Source organism: Leopardus geoffroyi, chromosome E1 (assembly GCF_018350155.1).
Source record: "Leopardus geoffroyi isolate Oge1 chromosome E1, O.geoffroyi_Oge1_pat1.0, whole genome shotgun sequence".
Taxonomy (NCBI): Eukaryota; Metazoa; Chordata; class Mammalia; order Carnivora; family Felidae; genus Leopardus; species Leopardus geoffroyi.
In genome coordinates, this window is record NC_059330.1 from 15618844 (window position 1) to 15635671 (window position 16828).

Consider the following 16828-nt stretch of genomic DNA (forward strand, 5'->3'; position numbering starts at 1 on the left):
ACAAAATTAAAAATTTTAGTGTTTCAAAGTACATAATCAAGAAACTGAGGGGCGCCTGGGTGGCGTAGTCGGTTAAGCATCTGACCTCAGTTCAGGTCATGGTCTCACAGTCCGTGAGTTCGAGGCCTGCGTCAGGCTCTGTGCTGACAGCTTGGAGCCTGGAGCCTGCCTCGGATTCTGTGTCTCCCTCTCTCTCAGCCCCTCCCCTGCTCACACTCTGTCTCTGTCTTTCTCTCTCAAAAATAAATAAATGTTACAAATAAATAAATAAATACAATAAAGAAAGTGAAAAGACAACCCACAGAAAAGGAGAAAATATTTGCAAATCATAGATCTGATAAGGAGTGTGGTTATCCAGACTATAAAAAGAAGTTTACAACTCAACAATAAAAAGACAACCCAGTTTAAAAATGGATGAAGGACTTGGACTGACATTTCTTGAAAAGAGATATACAGATGCTCAACATCTTAGTCATCGGAGAAATGCAGATACAAACTGAAACCACAATGAGATAGAATGGCTATGTTAAAAATAAAGCATTGGTAAAGAATACAGACATTTCAGAACCCCTGACTGTTGCTGGTGGGAATGTAAAATGGTGCAGCTACTTGTGGAACACAGTTTGGCAGTTTCTCAAAATGTTAAGCACGGAGCTACCACATGATACAGCAGTTCCACTCCTAGGTATATATTCGAGAACTGAAAACGTATCTATACAAAAGCTTGTACGTGAATATTCATAGTATTATTCACAGAAGTTACAAAGTGGACACAACCTGGGGTGCCTGGGCGGCTCAGTCGGTTGAGCGTCCAACTCTTGATTGTGGCTCAGGTCATGATCTTGTGGTTCGTGAGATTGGGCCCAAGTTGGGCTCGGTGCTAATGGCATGGAGACTGCTTGAGATTCTTTCTCTCTCCCTCTTTCTCTCTGCCCCTCCCCCATTCTTGTGCGCGCGCTCTCTCTCTCTCTCAAAATAAATAAATAAAACTTAAAAAAAAAGTGCAAACAACCCAAATGTCTATCAACTGATGAATGGATAAACAAAATGTGGTCTAACTGCACAATGGAATAGTATTCATCCATAAAAAGGAAGCCTGATACATGCTACCACATAGAGTAACACTGAAAACATTAGGCTATGTGAAGAAAGCCAGTCACAAATGGCCACATGTTGTATGATTCCATTTATGTGAAATGTCCAGATCAGGCAAATACAAAGACAGAAAGTAGATTAGTGGCTGCCAGGGAAATAAGAAGTGACTGCTAATGAGTAGGAGGTTTCTTTTTTTGGCGTGATGAAGATATTCTGGAGTTAGTGGCGGTGGTTGCACAGTCTTGGGAACATGCTAAGACCTACTGAATTATACATTTTTAAAATTTATTTTGTGATGTTTACTTATTTTTGAGAGAGAGACAGAGCACAAGTGGGAAAGAGGCAGAGACAGAGAGAGGGAGACACAGAATCAGAAGCAAGCTCCAGGTTCTGAGCCGTCAGCACAGAGTCCGATGCGGGCTTGAACTCATGAACCGTGAGATCATGACCTGAGCCGAAGTTGGATGCTCAACTGACTGAGCCACCCAGGCGCCCCTGAATTATACATTTTAAAAGGGTGAATTCCGTGGTATGTGAATTATACCTTAATTTTTAAAAAGGGGACAGACATTGGAACTAGATCTTAAAGGGTGCGCTCGTTGGGCAGGCAATAATGGGAAGGGAATTCTAGGCAGAAAGAACAGAATGAGAAATGCATGGAAGCTGCCCCATCCCCAAAAAGCAATGCATCCAGGGGAGCAGGAGTGGCTGAGTGGCTGGGAGGCTGGAGTACAGGTATATGCACAGGGGTGGCAGAATGAACAAGGCAGCGAAGGGACAAATAACGGAAGCTCTAGCTGCTACCCAGGGGGTGCCTTCGACAAGAATGAGGTGTCTTCCCAGCTGAATAACAGAATTAAATTGCTTGGCTCCACCCATTTTGTCAAGCCTTCTTTCACCAACTCAGAATCCTCTAACTCCACTCCACTTTGGCAAGCCCAACACTCGTTTTCTCACTATTTATAAAATCCATTTCTTTACAGCATCAATTCTTTGAACTTTTCTCCCCACCAGGATAGACACCCCTTGAGGGCAGCCAATTTCCTGTTTCCGATCTTGACTACGGAAGCATGAGTACAGAGTGCTCTGTGAAACTCCAAAGATGGGTAACGAGATTGGCAGTTTTGACAAAGTTCAGAGCTTTTCCTAACTTTATAGATCTTTACTCATATTGTCACCCTGTTTGGAATGCCCTCTTCATCGCAAATTCATTCCAAATTTCACCATCTCTTGTGGTCTGTTTCAAATGCCACTTCCTTAGGAAGGCTTTGTTTCCCCACCTGATGTGAACAGAGAGATGAACTCTCTCCTTTTAAAGAGGGCACATTTTGTACTTCTCTCACATACTGATTTCCTCATACCTTTTTTGCTGCTACCTGGGCATTCCTCTCGTCTCATACATCCCTTATCCCACACATTGTGGAATCTAAGCACCTTGGGATAAGGTCCATGTCTTTCCCGGCCTTGTAACTCCCAGCACCGTGCTAGATAGAGTCTGAATTGAACTGTCCAACTAGCAGCACAAACGGTGGAATCAGAGACAGAAATAAGCATGATCACAAAATAGAAGTTTGAAAAAAGATCCTGGAAGAAACTACACAAAACAGGATGGCAGGCACGAATAACAAAGAGTGTATGTTGAATCAATTTGTGACCACTCGGCTTGTTTGTATCTGGTCATTTTCATCACATGGATCTCATTTCCCTAGAACTCCAGAAGACTCAGACAAAGACCAATGGCTTCCCAGCTGCTGCGCTCCCTAGTCTGTGGTTTTCCTATGATATAAACAAAAGATTCTGGAGGTATGGTCTCTGTTAATATTTGCTGGTGTGGGTCTGGAGAGAAATGGGTGGTGGTCCGGGGCGGTGGGTGGGGGGAAGTTTGAGGGAAATCCACTAATGAACTGACAGTTCATATAAGCAACACCTGGAGTGTTAAACCCCCCTACAACTGTTATTTTACTGGGGGAAAAAATCCCCTCTTCCTTTGTTAAATGTAGAAATTCTTCCCCCAGCTGCATTCCAATCTAAAGTGTGTGGCAGTTCAGGGGAGATGGCAGCTGGAACAGATCAGATGCAGGGTACGGTGCATGTTCACCAGCAACTAGGGGATAATCAGAGCCCAAAGATGAATCTTCAGAGCCATATTCCTTTAAGAAAATGGGTTAGCCTCAATTTGCCTGCTCATGTTCTGCTCATAAACACTGAGAATACTGGAAATATACACGCACATCTGACTGGTGGAAAGCATCAGCTTTTTGAATAGAAACTTTGTGACATCAGCTATTCAGGACTCCCCACTCAGCTTCCTAAAACCCTGCAACTTAAGTTTTGGTTTTCGTCCTACTTTTGTTAAATATTTACAATCTACTACAAACCCAAATTCAGACCAAATGTGTGCTTACACAACCTTGTGACACGGCCACTCCTCCCGACAAGAGCACCAACATCTACGGGCGCCAGGCCAGTCATTCTCATGTTCTGTTCTGACAACCCTGGGAGGCACAGAGCTGCATTTCACATACTTGAGTTCATTTGGGCCCAGAGAGGTTAAGTCATTTTTGCTCAATGGCCCCAGAGAAAAAAATGAGAAGAGTTAGGTCCATCTGACTCCGAGGCCAGTGTTTTTTCCACTGTACTCTACGACTGGCCAGAAGGCTCTAGAGAAGTTCTTTCTTCAGAGTTTAAGAATGCTACAAGAGTTTGATAACTCGAGAACAGGCATTGGCAAACATTTTCTGTAAAGGGCCAGACAGGAAGTATTTTAGGCTTTTTGAGCTGTATAGTCTCATTACTTATTTACTAATTCATTACTTGCTTCTGCCACTGTAACACAAAAGCACCCACAGATAATATATACGTGAATGGGCATGGCTGTGTTCCCATAAAACTTTATTTACAAAAACGGGCAATGGGTAAGATTTAGACTATAGGCTGTGGTTTGCTGACCCCTGCTCTAGAAATTCTAGAGTGGACGGCATCATGTTATTTGGGTTAAAAATCAACAAAGAACTGCCCATTTACAACTTAACTAATCAACAAACAAGAGACTCTTCTAGATCCTATATGTCCAGGCACTTCAGGAATTTACATCCTTTTAGGAAGAAAAGACACAGACAAATAAAAGGCAAATGGTAACATGAGGCAGCACATGCTAAAGGAGGGAACTGAGGGCCCAGGGCTGACTGATGGGCCACCATGACATTAGAAAACCAATGTCCACACCTGACCAAATAATCCTGTACTGATACCAGAGCTGAGAAAGAGCCAGAAGTTCCTGCCATAAGCACTAGCAAAACCACCCATTCTGCTGAGACCACATGAATGTTTTCAGCATGTATCAGATGCTAAACAAAGACATCTCCTTTGGACTTACCAAACACACCTGCTCCCTGTCTCATTCTCAGAGAACAAGCAACTGACCTAAGTACAAGATAAACTGATTTCCTAGAGGACTTCCATCCTCCTCCCTGCTGATACATGAAGCAGTGAAGAACCTCAAGGAGCTACGGGCAAGGGCTGGCAGGAACCACCGGGGGTCCCTGTTGGAGGGCTAGAAGAGGCACTTCCCCAAACCTTACCTTGCTCATGGCAGTGAGGGCAGGGTCGCAGGCAGCATCGAGATCTTGAACCAACAACTGGATGCTGCTAGAGATGACACTGCAAGTCAAACACATCACTGTGGTCATGACTTTAAAAGACTAACTTTCTCAATTACCAACACGGCCCCTGCCAAATCTTTTAGGGACTTGTCTCAAAGTTAGATTCATCATTTCTTCAGAAGAACTCGAGCTTGATTTCAAAAGGGAACGGATGACAAGGAGGAACCTTTCAGCTCTTCATTCTTGCTCCGTGTCCTGGCCTCTATTTGGGTGTGTGCCCGCTGAGTCAGATCACAAAATTCCATGGCTAGTCCCCCTGATCACTCCATCCAGAATCCCTCTTCACTTCTTACTTCAAAAGCACCTATTTGCCCCAAATGTTTTTAAAAAAATTTTTTTAAACGTTTATTTATTTTTTTGAGACAGAGAGAGACAGGGCATGAACAGGGGAGGAGCAGAGAAAGAGGGAGACACAGAATCCGAAACAGGCTCCAGGCTCTGAGCTGTCTGCACAGAGCCCGACACGGGGCTCGAACTCACGGACCGTGAGATCATGACCTGAGCCGAAGTCGGACGCTTAACCGACCAAGCCACCCAGGCGCCCCTGCCCCAAATGTTTAAATCAGAACTTGGAAAAAAAAAAAAAAGTTGAGAAAAGAAGAGGAAATAACTTCGGAGGAGAATCTTGACTTTTCCTCGGTAAGGGCTTGATGTGCAGGCTGAAGCTTGGCCTGCCCCGGTCTTATTTACTGACCACAACAAATGAACTGCAGGCCGTACTGGCAAAAGGACTACTTTGAGAAGGCTTTCCAGTTTGAACCTCTTGGGACAGACACCCTCCACCCCACCCCCACCCCTAGCTAAAGTCAAGATGCTCACATTTCCTGTTGGAAGACACTGCAGATAGGGCTGCCCTTTGTGGATTTGGGGTAGGCGGGGGGCAGACAGGAGGCCCTGGACTTGACCTTCCTACAAGGATGGCCAAGGGAGGACTTCTCTTTTTGTTATTGTCAGTAGTGCAACAGTAAAGGCCCCATATGCTAAAAATGACTGTTCGTAAGGAGGCAGCGTGGGAGGCACCAACTTCTAATGCTTTTTCTTAGTGGCTACTGGAGAATCATCCTGATTCAACAGGAGGCCCGGGGGGACCTCTGAAGTTCTGTAGTGACCTAAGGCCGACAGCCTGAGACATTCTGCTTTGTGAGGGGTAAAGGGCAGGCCTTAAGCAAATATGTGCAAGGTACGTACGTGCTGAACGTATCCATTTCTCCGGTCAGATTGATTCGTTCAGTCAGACTCACATCAACTTTTTCTTTGAGTTTTTCTTCTAGCTATTAACAGTAAGAGAGAAAAACATGCTTAACGATTATCCAAAGGACTGCTATAAATAAGAATACTTAACATGTACCGAGTTTGATGATTCAGTACAATTCCAGGCACTTTTCATGTACTGACTCATTTAATCCTCACAACCCGAGGAGGAAGATTCTATTATTATCTCATTTTACAGAAGGGAAAGTGGAGGTGTGACCTCCCCAAGACAGTACGTGGTAGGGCCACGAGTCAAACTTCCTCTAGAACCTGTGCCCTTTAGCACTGGGCTGCACTCGTTTCTTATGACACACTGACAATTCACTTCATTAATTTAAAAAGACCCCGGTTTTTAGGCTCCTCCCTGCTCCATGAACTGCAGGCTTGCTCACCAGCACTGGAAGCCTCTGGTGGTAAGTGGCAGTAAAATCAGTGAAAGTATTCACTGGGAGCACTGCTATGGGCCACCCGCTATGCGAAGGTGCTGGGGGTACGCAGGTAAACAACACCAAAAAAAGCACAGGCTGCCCTCATCAGCCTACAGCCAAACACTGGCCATGCTCCCAACCGCCTCAAAGAAGAAGACAACTGACCGGGAATTGTAAACATCTCCAAGCATCCTGGGAACTGACTCATCTAGCACTCCCAAAGCTATTGAGTACACAAACTCTAATAATGAATGTTTTGTCTTAAACTTAAAAATGCTCTTAGGGGTGTGTACATTAGTGTAACTTTCCGGAATGCAATTTATTTAAAAAGCAGAGATTTAAATACACACACTCTTTAAAACAGCAATTTCACACCTAGAGATATATTTCAATGAATAACGAGAACGATACACAGAGATACGTGAGTATTCTTTGCAGCGTTCGTTAATTCAACCAAAATTTACAGAAAACCTGCTTTGTGCCAGGCTCTGTTAACAGAGTAAGTGAGTTACTCAGTGAACAAAACAGGTAAGATCCTCTTTTCTTTTCTTTCCCTTTTTTTTTTTTTTTTTTTTAAATGTTTACTTATATTAGAGAGAGACAGACTGGGAGCAGGGGAAGGACAGAGAGGGAGGGAGACACAGAATCTGAAGCGGGCTCCAGGCTCTGAGCTGTCAGCATAGAGCCTGACACAGGGCTCAAATTCACGAACCGGGAAATCATGACCTGAGCCGCCGGACACGTAACTGACTGAGCCACCCAGGCACCCCAAGATCCTCTTTTCTTAAAGCATACACTCTGGTGGTCTTGCTTATGTTAGTGACAACCTGGAAACAGTTCACATGTTTATAAGGGGCCAGTGGAGCAAATGACAGCGCAGGCTTACAATGCTTAAACTCTTCAGCGGCCTTTTTCTGTTACGCTGAAAATACAATCTAAACTTTCTAACCGTGATTTGGGTCCTCTCTGGCTCTCCGGCCCACTTCTGGCTTTCCCCTTGCCTGCTTGGCCTCACTTACTCTGATGGCTTAAGGTTCTGGAACGCACCCAGTCTCTCCCCCTCAGGGCCTTTACACTTCACACTTTCCGCTTCCTCTCCCTGAAACAGCCTTGCTCACCCCTCCTATCCAGGCTCCTTGCTTTGCCACCCCCACCTCCCAACCCTTCCTCACTCCTCCCCTGGCAGTCCCCCTCCCAACCCTTGGTGTCGGCTTCAATGCCAGCTCCCCTCAGAGAGGCCTTCCTTGAGCAGCTACTTGAGTAAGCAACTCCCTAACCAGCACTCACCACAAGACTGAAGTTACATCGTGGCTTATTATTATCATCTTGGTTTCCCCGTTAGTTCTAAGTTCCCTGACGGTAAGAAACCATCTACTTTGTTCACTTCTGTTAATTAACACCAAATACCACGCCTGGTACATAGTAAGCGCTTCATAAAGATCTCTTGGATGAGTGAAAGCAACACCCTATGCAGGCGTTAAGTGTAAAAGGGTTACAATTAATGAGCCAATAGTGAGACATTATTGGCATTGTTTTCCAAGTTTTATTTTTGAATTCTTCACTACTTAGATCTTTTTTTTTTTTTTTAAGTTTATCTATTTTGAGAGACTGGCGGGGGGGCGGTGGAGAGAGAGAGAGGGAATGCACATGAGGGAGGGAGGGCCAGAGAGAGAGGGAGAGAGAGAATCCCAAGCAGGCTCTGCACGGTCAGCGCAGAGCCTGATGCAGGGCTTGTACTAACAAGCCGTGAGATCATGACCTGAACTAAACTCGAGTCAGACACTTAACCAGGCGCCCTGCACCACTTGGATTCCTGTCTCTAAGGTATCTCCTTCCATTTCTTCTTGCCTTCTTCCTGCCATTTTTTTCTAAGGAAACTGGATTGTCTGCTCTGTAGTTTTCCCACAGTTTGGATTTTGTTGATTGTAGCCACAGGGTATTAATTAACATGTTCCTTGTTCCTTGTATTTTCTTTGAATTGTAGTTTCATGTAGAAGCTTGATCAGATTCAGGTTCTTTTTTTCCTTCTCTTCTTTTTTAGAAAACTACTTCATGATGGTGTTGTGTATTTCTATCAGCAGATACACGATGTTCGCTTGTCTCTGTTTTTGTGATGTCAGCAGCCATTGACAGTCAATGCCTAGATCCATTATTTCATTAGGAGGTATAAAAGAATGACATTCCAATTCATTTCTTCTTCACTTATTAGCTAGACTTCTGCTACAAAGAGATACCTCCCATTGTCAATGATTTCATTATCCTGAAGTCTAAGTTAAATAGGAAAGACAGGGGGCGCCTGGGTGGCGCAGTCAGTTAAGCGTCCGACTTCAGCCAGGTCACGATCTCACGGTCTGTGAGTTCGAGCCCCGCGTCGGGCTCTGGGCTGATGGCTCAGAGCCTGGAGCCTGTTTCCGATTCTGTGTCTCCCTCTCTCTCTGCCCCTCCCCTGTTCATGCTCTGTCTCTCTCTGTCCCAAAAATAAATAAACGTTGAAAAAAAAAAAAAATTAAATAGGAAAGACAGGATAAGAACTTTCTCTTTACCAGTTTTCAATTCACGCCAGTGGTTCCTTAGTGTGTTCGAAGGTGGTAAGTAAACTTAAAACAAAACAAAACAAATCATCGTAACCACATGGATTTAAACACATCTGATGTTTTCAATGCACTGCCGTTAACTTCTCATTGATGCTTCTACAACCCACCTTTGACCAGCAGAGTGTATTCAGGCAAGCTCCTGCATTAGTTTCTTAGGGCTGCTTGAACAAATTACTACAAACCTGGTGGCTCAGAACAGACATTTATTCTCTCAGTTCCAGAGGCCGCAAGTCCAAAGTCAAGGTGTTGGCAGAGCAGGTTCCTTCTGGAGGTTCTGAGGGAGAAACTATCCCATGCCTCTCTTCTATCTTCTGGTTGCTGGAAATCCTTGGTGTTCCTTGGCTTATAGACGTATCTCCCCAATCTCTGCCTCTGTCTTCATGTGGCTTTCTTGCCTGTGTCTGTTAGATCTTCCTCTCCTTTCTAAGGATGCCAGTCATTGGATTTAGGGTTCCTAAATGCAAAATAGTCTCTTCTTCAGATCCTTACTTGATTATAGCTTCAAAGACCCTATTTCCAAATAGGGTCACATTCACAGGTACTGGTAGTTAGGACTTGCACACATCTTTCTGTACACTAAGCCCATTATGGCTGCTGAATCCTTTTGAAAGGACTCTCACAGTCTCTGATCTTTTTCTTGCTTTTTGTACAACATGATGCTCCAGGCTCATCTTGTACATTTTGTGTCCCAGACCTGGAATTACTCATTTCTGCAGGAATCTCTGGTTTCTTTTAGGGGAAAATAGTATTTAGAGATCACAATATAGGTGCTAAGAATGTACTGACTTTTATAATCAATAAAAATAATTTAAAAAAAAATTTTTTTTAACATTTATTTATTTTTGAGACAGAGAGAGACAGAGCATGAACCGGGGAGGGCCAAAGAGAGAGGGAGACACAGAATCTGAAACAGGCTCCAGGCTCTGAGCTGTCAGCACAGAGCCTGACGCGGAGCTTGAACTCACAGACCGCGAGATCATGACCTGAGCCGAAGTCGGACGCTTAACCGACTGAGCCACCCAGGCGCCCCTAAAAATAATTTTTTTATAACAAAAAAAATTGGCTACATCTGTCATGAGTCATCAAAATGGTCTTTGGTCCACTAGTACTTCTAGAACCTTTAAGAATCTGGGTGTCTGGATGGCTCAAGTTGGTTAAGCATCTGACTCTTGATTTTTGCTTTGGTCATGATCTCTGGTTTGAGGGATCGAGCCCTGTGTTGGGCTCTGCCCTGACAGTGTGGAGCCTGCTTGGGATTCGCTGTCTCAGCAATCTCTCAGCCCCTCCCCCGTTTGTGTGTTCTCTCTCTCTCAAAATAAATAAATACACGTTAAAAAAAAAAAAAAAGAATCTGTTCTAGAAAAATAATGCAAAACATATTAGATATTCTTTGTAGAATTTACTTATAGAAGCAAAACCTGAAACAGCACAGATAATTATGCACAATCCTGTTAAATTATTTATGGTATTGTCCCTTAACGAAATATTACAGAACTATAACATTGTTAGTAATGAAGATATCATAGCAACAGGAGAAATGCTAATGCTGTGATGTCAATAAAAACAGCAAAGGGGTAAGAGTGAAGTAAATTAAGATTATAGCATACAAAATTGTGGTGGTAAAGCATCTGACTCTTGATTTTGGCTCAGGTCATGATCTTAGGGTCCGTGTCCCTCTGCGCTGACAGTGTGGAGCCTGCTTGAGATTCTTTATCTCCTTCTCTCTCTCTCTTCCCCTGCCCCTCCCCCACCCCCCCACCCACACACTCTCTCTCTCTCTCTCTCTCAAAATAAATGAACAAACTAACTAAATAAACTGCCTCTCAGAAAGAAAAATAAATGATTGTAGCATACAAAACTATGTTCATGAAAAAGGACTGAAAGAAAATACTCCAAATTGCTAATATGATTATTTGATGGTGATGAGATTAAGAGTTATTTTTTTTTTAATATTTATTTATTGGGGCGCCTGGGTGGCTCAGTTGGTTGAGCTTCTGACTTTGGCTCAGGTCATGCTCTCACAGTTCGTGGGTTTGAGCCCTGCATTGGGCTCTGTGCTGACAGCTCAGAGCCTGGAGGCTGCTTTGGATTCTGTGTCCCCCTGTCTGTCCCTCCCCTGCTCATGCCTTGTCTCTCTCAAGAGTGAATAAAGGTTAAAAAAATTTTTTTTAATTAATTAATTTATTTTGAGAGACAGAAAGAGAGCTCGTGAGCAGAGGAGGGGCAGGGAGAGTGAGAAAGAGAGAATCCTAAGCAGACTCATGCTGTCAGCACAGAGCCCACTGTGGGGCTTGATCCCATGAACTGTGAAATCATGACCTGAGCCGAAATCAAGAGTCGGATGCTTAAACAGAATAAGCCACCCAGGCGCCCCAAGAGTCATTAATTTTGTATTTTTCCCCCTTTGGTACCATGGTTATTTTACTTTTAAAATACTCTATTTTGGGGGTACCTGGGTGGCTCAGTCAGTTAAGCGTGTGACTCGATTTTGGCTCAGGTCATGATCTCACAGTTCGTGGGTTCGAGCCTCGTGTTGGGCTCTGCGCTCAAGGCACGCACACACTCTTTCTCTCTCTCAAAATAAATAAATAATCTTAAAAAAATTCTATTCACATGTGTGTATGTCTTCCTTTTCTGCACACATGCAAAACAGTTAAATGGTGTTTCTTCACCACAGAACTCTGGGACCTCTCTGCCTTGGAGGTCTTCGTCAATATTGCTGTCCTGCCCTAGGGGTTCTTGGGGGCTAAAGGGATTGCCGTCTCTGGCTCTGAGGCCAAACCTTTACAGATCATCACCTTTATAACCCAATGTGACCACATCCCCAAACAGAGCATGCTATTGCCTCTGGTTGGCTTACCCTCAACTGTGAAGTTTTGGGGGGAACGCTTCTTATTCTGGCCTCCTGTAGTCTTGCTCTGGCTCACAGGCACTCCAAGCTGTACCGTCTGAACCATAATTTATGACTACCTCCCTACGATCCAGACATGTGTAAATAATAAGCCCAAAAGGGGAGGAAGAGCAGAACCTTCTCCAATTATTTTCCTTCTCTTGGCCTTAGGTGAATTCCAGACCAAATGTGAAAAGGAACTTCTAATCCCACGTCTAAGGCTGAATGGAAAATTCTTCTGGGTCTTCCTTCTGCTAATGGGGAGCTCCAGGAGAGGCATCACCCTTTCCTGCTTCATAGTTCCTGAACGTCAGCGTCCAAACAATGGCTGTTTGTTTAGGCAGGCTGAGAATGCTATGTGCATTTCGGGAGACACATGAAAGCCCAAAGGATTTTGCTTAGCCCAGTAACACTTCTGAGCATGGGATCACTGGCTGTGACTCATCACCACCAAAGGCCGGGTCCTAGCACTGTTAACTTTGTTGCTACTTTTCTCCTACGGGAGACAGTGCTACTGACCTACTTTCAAGAAGGCATGCCCTCTGAGGAACTTAAACCACTCTGGGGGAGACCGGTCATACTTTCTTGCCCAGTCTCCTTTTAACAAGGCTCTTCTGTAAGATGGCTGCCTGGGCCATCTTCCGGCTGGACTGCAAATTTTCCTCTGTGACCAACCTTTACGTGGCTGCCCAAGGTTGTACACGGCTTGTTAGGGCCCACAGTTTCAGCCGCTGAGTTAGGAGGCCCAGATGGGTCAGGAAAAGGAGGTGGTGGGCAGCTCACCTGCTGGGTGGTGGCCAGACAGTACTCTGCTGTGCTCAGGATGCTGCAGATGAGGCAGAGCTCCTCTAGAGTGAACTTGGCCACTTCTGAGCCTTCCTTTTCCTTGAGGAGGCTGCTGATGGTCAGCCCTCCACTGCTGCTTGTGGTTCTGAGGAAAAGGAACAGGAACCGGTCAGGATGGGACTTCTTATTTGCTTCCTGAACTGGTAACTGCACATCTTAAGACAAAGAAAAGGGGGAAGGAAAGGCTGGACATGGCCCAAACAAACCTACGTACACTGAGTCCTTTTCCTACTGACCTTACCTTGACTATCATCTGTTTAAATTCTCTGACCATCAGAAGGAGGAAGAGACAATTCCAACAGCAAGCCAATAATCAGTCACATGAACGAAGATGACTCTCATACTCACAGAGAAGGCAGCTGAGTGACTTCTCTGCTTAGCTTAGAATCTCCTGATCTGGAAAGTTTGAGAGTTCTGTAGCACAAAAGCTGGTTCTCCAATTGCCCCTCTCAGTTAGGAAACTTCTGCACAGGAATGTGTACGCTGTGCTTGTGGAGGGGTACCAAAGTGAATGTTAAAGCATGGCTGCTGCCCAAAGCCCGACTATCTCACACCTTCCTACTGATCTAATCATGTGTCCACAAAATATAAAAATACAGTTATAAAACCTTCTGCTATTTCAACTGTGAGATTCTAAATTTTTTAAAAGACAGACCTCAATGACATTTACCGTAAAAATAAAACGTTAAAAAAGGTAACCCTAAAACTGCCAAGTCTTACTGGGAATCAAAGATTTGAAAATATCTTAATTTCCAGCACTTACAAGGGTTGTGAGGACACTGGCCCTCTCTTGCACTATGGGTCCAGAGTACTGAGTTGTAAAAACTTCGGGAGGCATTTATTTCAGGAGCTTAAAAAAAAGGTTCACACTGTTTGACCCGGTGGTTCCACTGCTGTTCAAGGATGCTGTTCTGAGTGTTACTTAAAATACTAAAGTAGTGAAACCAACCTAAATGATCAATTAGAAGTTCGGAAGTGAGGTGAGGTTCTTCTGCATGCTGGACTATCACGACATCGTGAAGTGTTTCGATGACGATGTGCTAGTGTTGGACGGTGTCTGGTGGCCTCCCAGATCCATTCATTGCTCTTCTCTTCCCTCCTCTATGGCTCAGGAGACTGACCCCTACAGACCTATCACCCAGGCTTGAGAGGTAGAGGGGAGAGAAGGCTGAGTACTAACAAGGCCTCCTGCTCCCTCTGCTTCAGTGTGGTGCCGGCCCCCACCGTGGCCCTCTCCTGTGGGGCAGCCCTTCATCCACAGCCCTGGCTCTCAAGGGAGTTTTTTAATTTTTTTATTTAAAAAAAAATTTTTTTTTAATGTTTATTTATTTCTGAGACAGAGAGAGACAGAACATGAGCGGGGGAGGGGCAGAGAGAGAGGGAGACACAGAATCCGAAGCAGGCTCCAGGCTCTGAGCTGTCAGCAGAGAGCCTGATGCGGGGCTTGAGCCCACAGACTGCGAGATCATGACCCGAGCCGAAGCCGGACGCTCAACCGACTGAGCCACCCAGGAGCTCAAGGGAGTTTTAAAGTAGTTAACAATTACCCCCCCCCCCCGGTATTTGGATGCTTCAGAATCCTCTGCTGGTGCCTCTCACTGTGCCCCCATTTCTGTGAATAGCTGCTTTGGTAACAACACCCTAGCTGAGTACACTGTTTCCTGCTGGGACACGTGGGAAAATGCTCACAGGATGATGTTAGGTGAAAGCTGCAGGATATAAAACTACAGGCTGTATAGTCCCAGCACTGTTGATCGAGCAAGAGCACAAAATCACGCACGTTACGTATATAAGTAAACAACAGAAAAACATGTACCAAAAATTTGAATTTGTCTTCTCCGGGTGGTGAGATGATAGCTGACTTTTATTTCTGCCTTTGTGCTTTCCTGTGTTTTCTAAACTATAATAAATTTATATTATTCTGACGATCAGAATACAAGTTATTAAAAATTTAAAAAATGTTACCGTGGTCAAAGAAATTCTCGGTGAAATAGATCTTTTACTTCCAATCTCTGGCTACAGCATAAGGATTTTATTTTCTTTCCTCCAAATAACATAAAACTCCCATATACAATACATTTTAGTGAAAACAACAGCAACTAATTCCAGAATTATTGAATTTGGCCCTGGGGATGATTTATAAATACTAAGTTCCAAAGCATCACTTTAGATCGCATTATTATAATTGAAATTGCTATGGAACCAAAAATCTTTAAGCTCTAGTCAAACACCATTAATTTCCATTAGTAAGCAATATAACAATATTCTAATGTCCCAGAATGCGTACAGTGAAGTCACTATAATTAGGGGCTGTGCTACGCAACCCCCTTCCCCCAAATCCTACCAGATCTTTAAACACTAGACTCTGTCCAGTATAGCAAGACACAGATACCATAAGAGAGACTTTGGAATGTACTCAGCTCGAGGGAAAAGCAGATTAGTGCCTCCCATGTGCTTATCACCCCAGGGTATGCAATCATTGAATGAAATTGCCCATGCTATTTAAAAATTATTGCTACCAGCGCCCTACTTTTTTTTTTTTTTTTTTTTTTTGCCAACAACCTATTGTTGAAACCATGTCAATTAAAGATATACACAATGGAACTGACTCCCTTGAGTCCACTGTGGGAAGATCTGACCTATGCTGGCGACCACGGTGGGCATTTCCTCTAACAGTCTTGATCAGCTGTGGAATCCCATTAGACAGGAAATAGTCTCAGGCCCTTGGGAACTCAGTAAGGGTATTTTCCTCATTGAGGCTCTTAGCAGTTCAGTAAACTATTTCGGAGTAGATTTCCTCAGATTCCCATATTTAGGTATATTCAGAATCTTACTTCACCACTCGGATCAGGAAGAATAGCACTCACTTGGGCAGATTGCCAGAGAGGATTTTCCAGGCATATTCTCGGAGGTACTTCTGGAAAATGGTGGTCAGAGCGATCATCGGCTCCCCAGTACTGAGTTGAGAGCACTGCACCATGCACTTCTTGTAGTAGACAAAGAGGTCAGCACAGCTGGGGAGCACAGCACCCCCTTCATCAGTGTTGGGCTTAGGTGGCCCCTGGGCTTTGAAATCGGCCACGAACCGATCTATCAGCTCTCCAAGGTTTCTAGAAGGAAGAAAACCTGCCATGTTATTTCAAGAAAGATAAAGCAAATGTGCTTAACTGCCACGAGTAAATCATTCCTAATGCTTTTTACATTTAAAATTGGACCCAGGGGCGCCTGGGTGGCTCAGTTGGTTAAGTGTCCGACTTCTGCCCAGGTCATGATCTCGCGGTTTGTGGGTTTGAGCCCCGCGTCAGGCTCTGTGCTCACAGTTGGGAGCCTGGAGCCTGCTTCGGATTCTGTGTCTCCCTCTCTGCCTCTCCCTAGCTCATGCTTGCACTCTATCTCTCTGTCAAAAATAAACTTAAAAAAAAAAAAAATAAATAAATAAATAAAATTGGACCCATTTTTATCGCACCAGCCCTCTTACAGTAACAGCAGCAAGGATAACTGGCATTTGTGTGCTGCTTTATACTTTTTTTTTTTTTAATTAATGTTTATGATTTTTGAGAGAGACACAGAGAGCAAGCATGGGAGGGGCAGAGAGAGAGGGAGACACAGAATCTGAAGCTCTGAGCTCTCCTCACAGAGCCTGATGCGGAGCTTGAATCCATAAACCATGAGATCGTGACCTGAGCTGAAGTCGGACGCTCAACTGACTGAGCCACCCAGGAAGCCCCTGCTTTATACTTTCCAAGGCATTTCATGATCACATTTGACCCCAAGCCTCTGTGAGAGACGTAAGGTATTACTGGACTCTCTAAGAGATGAAAAAATTAAGGTCTATAAAGTTTGTCACATAATTTAGTGGCAGAGCTGAGCCTAGAATCTGCTACCATGTAAGTATCATTTCGCCTTTTCCCCAAATGAAAATAATGACAGAGACCATCGTCTGAACGCTTATGATGTATCAGGCACACACCATGTCGGCAGTTTATAAGTGTTATTTCATTGCATTTCACTTAATTTGCACAATAACCTTATGAAGTACGTATTATTAACTGTCCTCATTTT

At 44.2% G+C, this 16828-nt stretch overlaps 1 protein-coding gene across 3 annotated transcripts in view; it reads right to left on the reverse strand.

Annotated features, from left to right (window-relative positions):
* VPS53 (VPS53 subunit of GARP complex) overlaps nucleotides 1–16828 on the reverse strand; it is a 147926-nt gene that overhangs the window by 29902 nt on the left and 101196 nt on the right. For all 3 annotated transcript variants that reach the window (XM_045490503.1, XM_045490502.1, XM_045490501.1), the window contains exons 14-17: nucleotides 15634–15876; nucleotides 12704–12851; nucleotides 5946–6028; nucleotides 4677–4755 (exon numbers count right to left, since the gene is read on the reverse strand). In XM_045490503.1, coding sequence (XP_045346459.1) covers nucleotides 4677–4755; nucleotides 5946–6028; nucleotides 12704–12851; nucleotides 15634–15876 — 553 coding nt within the window. The remainder of the gene's footprint in view (nucleotides 1–4676; nucleotides 4756–5945; nucleotides 6029–12703; nucleotides 12852–15633; nucleotides 15877–16828) is intronic.